At 38.9% G+C, this 4,860-nt stretch overlaps 1 protein-coding gene across 1 annotated transcript; it reads right to left on the bottom strand.

The window, feature by feature from the left end:
• LOC109838308 lies at positions 1,063-2,773 on the bottom strand. Its single transcript, XM_020406759.1, has 4 exons — positions 2,411-2,773; positions 2,089-2,263; positions 1,834-2,030; positions 1,063-1,443 (listed from the first exon to the last, which is right to left on the bottom strand). Exons 1-4 carry the CDS (start codon positions 2,771-2,773, stop codon positions 1,063-1,065), a joined length of 1,116 nt encoding a protein of 371 aa, XP_020262348.1.

The following is a 4,860-nucleotide window of genomic DNA, read 5'->3' as shown; positions in this document are numbered from 1 at the left end:
GTCCTTTGAACGAGTCAAATACTGAAAAATAGCGTTCAGGGCCCGAACTCTACGTTTTAGACTTAAAACACAGAGTTTGGCCTATTTTGGTGGCTGAACTCACAGGTCACGCTGCGTTGTAAATCTAAAACACAGAGTTTGGACGCAGAGATGAACTCTGTATTTTGAGTCCACGAACTCTGCGTTTTTAATTGGAGTGCTGGGGATGACCTCTGCGTTTTGACTCTGAAACGTGGGCATGACCTCTACGTTTTGATATTGTAACACGGGCATGATCTCTGTGTTTTGATGTTATAACACAGGGATGACCTCTGCGTTTTGATGGTATAACGTAAGGATGACCTCTGCATTTTGATGTGAAGAGACCATCAATTTGTGGTCTCTTTTGCTAGAGCGTTGCAAAGACCGTCATCTTGTAATCTTTATCTTGGGTCTTTAAAAATATGAGAGTCGTCAAATTATAACTCTCATTGTTGATTGTGAAGGCTGTTAATTAGAGCTTTTATCAGTTGTTACGAAGGTCGTCAGATTATAACCTTCATCGATCTATGTGAAAGTCTTTAAATTGTAGCATTCTGGAAGCCGTCGAATTGTAATTTCTATCATCAGTGTTTAATAGGAATTGACTATCTGTTGTGATTTTTAGACAGCCTACAGGTGCCTATTAGCTTTGATAATAGAATGAAAATAGCTTCTACATCTATCTCCTTTAATGCTCCATTGAATTTTTGTTTTTTGCTGGAAAACATATAACTCATATTGTAAGAATTTATTATAAGCAGACAAGCAATCTTTTTCCTATTTGATAAGACCAGGATTGAGAAAATCCTCCTGTAGCTTATTTTAAACTTCCTCCGGTGCATATTTAGCTCTTTCTACTTGTTCACTAATATTTCCATAATGTTTTCTGTTTAAATCATTTAGAGTTTCTCTCAGCAATTTGAGTTTTGTAACAACTGAATACATTTTGAACCCTTCAATTTGCCTCTGCCATATGAAGATACTATAGGCAGGCTATGATTAATCCACATATTAAAAAACTTAAAAGGATTTTTACCTTGCCTATATATCCTCCTTATATATAGTAACTAATGCAAGAGAATGATCTGAGAAGTTTGGAAGCAAGAATTCCACATGACTAGAGTTATACTTATGGGTCCAGGAGTCATTTACAAGAGCTCTATCTAACCTGCACCAAACCCTAGCATCATGGTCTTGTTTGTTGTTCCAAGTAAAGAAACAACCCAATGTTTTTAGGTGTAAGAGATGGATGTCTTCAATGAAAGAATTGAAGTCTTTCGTATTAGCATCTGTAAGTGCAATTCGTCCTAGCTTTTCATTATTATTGATCATAGTGTTGAAATCCCCACATAAAAGCCATGGTGTATTTCCAACAGTCTGATGCACTTGGAGGAGCTCAGTCCATAGAGCCTTTCTTGAATCCTGATGATTAAAACCATAGATAGAAAGATATAATACAATTTATCCTCCCATCCATAGTTTTGACAGTGCAGGTTATATGCTAAGGTGAAATGTAATCAACTTGTATATTCATTAAATCAGGATCCTATAAAATCAGTATTCTTGCCTTTTTTGTGCCTAATACATTTGAGATCCATTTCCAATTAGTGGCAATTTTCTTTGTTATAGTTGTAATTTTAACCTCCTTTACTTTTGTTTCTAGCAAGGCAATAAAAGAGAGATGATATTGTAAAATATGCTGCTTGATTAGGTGTTGTTTAGAGGACTTGTTTAGTCCCCTAACATTCCAAAAAGAAAAATTCATAAGGTTTGATCCACTCTATCCATTGTAGAGGGATCTAGATCACATACTATTCCAGCTAGTGGGGAGAAGGAATTAATAGGTGAGAGCCTCTTTTTACTTTTTCCCCTTTGCATTAGCATCCAAGATTTTCCTGAGTGTGTATGAGTATCAAAATCTGACTGTGAAACATGCACAACATTTTTTCCAGCTGAAATCCTGAAACATTTCCTAAGCTCAAGATTTCTCTTTTTTCCATTTGATTCATCTGCTCAGCATGTATAGGAGTCCTCTCATTTGTAAAGTTATCAGTATTCATTCCACACCATTTCCTAAAATCTGCTCAATCCCAACACTCTGAGATGTATTCACAGGCATTTGTGGCACATATTGTGCTTGAATATGCATTTGCAGCACAGATTGTGCTTGAATAGGCTTCTGAACAAGTAAGTCAGGGTCAGGTAGGACATGAGTATTTGTCTGGATTTTATTTACACCATCCTGAAAGTGTACAACATGCACAGGAGAGATAACAGATTCCACTCTAATTTTTTTTACTGAAGGATCTACTTTTTGTTTAGGCCTCCATATTTGAACCCTTGCATGTTTCCTACAATGTAGTGTGTCATGACCCACAACTTTACATACTTCACACCATCTAGGCTTCAACTCATAATATACCTTCTGCAGGATATTTTTTCTATCTGGTCCTTTTATTGTAATTTCATCAGGAAGAGCAGAAGGCAAATTTATTTCCTCTAAAACTCTAGCATATGCAAGTCTTTGCCTATTAGCTATAAGCATATTAGTGATAATTGGTTTTCCTATAATGCCAGCAATTTTGTTAATGCTCTTTGCATTCCATAAGCTCAGCCCCAAACCTGGTAATTGTATCCAGACAGGGTAAACACTCTCTTTACTTTTCTCCAAGTCTTCATCGATGTTCCAAGGCTTCAAGAGAATAGGCCTGGAACCAAAGAACCAAGGTCCATTCTCCAAAATGCTTTTCATATCATCTATGTTTTTGAATTTGAAAAGAAAAAGACCAAGTTTTAGAAGAAAAGTTTTAGGTACTGCCAAATTCCCCGAAACGTGGGAAGGCAGTTAAAACGAAAACTGCCTGCGGTTACTGTTTCCGAGACAGTATTTACTATCTCGCGGGTCGAGATAGCAAACACTGTCTCGCCCAGCGAGACAGTAAACACTGTCTCGCCAGTCTAATTTCGTCGTTTGTTGAGTTTTTTCAGTTATGAACTCCAGAGGTTATAAATACCCCCCTAGGGTCATTTCTGACGAGGATCAAGCATATTTTCGAGCATTCCAGAGTAGAGAGAGCAGATTTGAGTTTTCATACAACGCATTGAAATTAAGCTTTGACTTGATTTTAAGAAGAACGACTATCTTACTTCGATAAGATATCGTTTCAAGTTCTCACTTCGATAAACGAAGTCAGAATCAGTAAACCTCCTCTTCACGATCTGTGATTCGACGGTCCACGAACCAAAGCGTTCCCGGCACAGGCAAAGTCCCACGAAAACAAAGATCGATAGACGATTTTTGTGTTTGTTTCTCAAAAGTTGTAATTTCTGCTTTGTTGTGTAAAAGAGGTCTTATAAAAAAGACTATTTCTTTGAATTTATTGTAATCGCTTGAAGATATAATGAATTCCTCAACAGAACCGACTTTTGACTCAAACAACAATATGCCTTAGTACGATTTCTAATCGATTCATGTTGAGACATATCATGTTATTTTAGACTCCAGATGTATATCAGTTGTATTCCAGTTTAGTTTATTTGGGACATGATTTCATTTATGAGATATATCTTTCTGTATCATGACTATAGTATTTATTTCCCTTATTTGCCTGTTTTGTACCTTCATTTATATTGGTTTCCACTAGAGGATATTACTGTGATTGGTGAAACATGTTGTTGCACAGTGGAGGTGCATGACAGGTTTGACATATCTGGGTTCACCTTGGACTACAGCCAAGTGTGAAAACAGGGGCGTCACATCAACACCAGTCAACGCGTTGCAACCAAAAGTCAATGAACAGTGATCTGGAACCCTGAGTCAGCACGATGTGATGGAGATAGTTAGTCAACTCAATGACACCAGACCAGACTGAACCGGATCAGACCAAGCTGAATCAGACCAGACCAAGCCGGTTCAGCTCATTCGGACATGAACAATACTCCAACAAGGTATACGAGTATAAATTATTCCCTATTTTTTGTTGAGAGGTTCCTGGAGAATATTTTTCTAAAAAAAATATTCTTAAGGATAACTCAACAACACTACGCCGGACAACGCGTCGCAAATAAGCACTCAACGCCGATAATCGATGGTCAGTTCTATGTTAAACCAACAAACACGAGCTAAAGATCAGAAAATCAGGAATCGACTTCAAGTTCAAAATTCTGACAACGGTCAGACAATAAATGCAGCACCGGAACCCTTACAGACTGACGACAAAGCACCGAATAGCCTGAAGGATGGAAGGAATCAAGAACATAAGCCATTCCAAGGTCGTGTTACACCGACTGAAGGTTGGAACAATTATATCCAAAGTATTCCAGACTCTTCTATAAAAGAACGAAGCTGAAATACTTTGGAGGGGGTATCTGTAGGCGTGTAAAACTACCTATGGGTCCCTTAACACAGCTCGACACGGTGATTCGACAAACCAACGAACCATCGGGTGACGTATCTGACACGGTGATTCGACAAACCAACGAACCATCGGGTGACGTATCTAAACACGATCGTTAGTCCACAACATCGAGGCCAAGTGATACGTGACTAAGCGGATTAACAAGGCAACGAGGCTAACGAACCGCACGCAAACAACGGAATACATCCACTCGCATGCGGAATCAAGCTAACGATTCGGTGAGTCAACGAGTCATCCAACCGTAGAATGGATTCGAACTCGAACACCGAAGCGGGTTTACTGCCAAATCAGGATACGGACTACCAAATCAGAGTTTGGATCAACGACGAAGCTCGGATAAACCGATAAACTGCGAAAACCGCGAAACCGGACAACGGACGACACGGCGAACGCCCAGGCGACTCGGCCAAAGCCGAACCAC

Source organism: Asparagus officinalis, chromosome 4 (genome assembly GCF_001876935.1).
Source record: "Asparagus officinalis chromosome 4, Aspof.V1, whole genome shotgun sequence".
NCBI classification, from domain to species: Eukaryota; Viridiplantae; Streptophyta; class Magnoliopsida; order Asparagales; family Asparagaceae; genus Asparagus; species Asparagus officinalis.
This window is presented reverse-complemented; position numbering and strand designations above follow the sequence as displayed.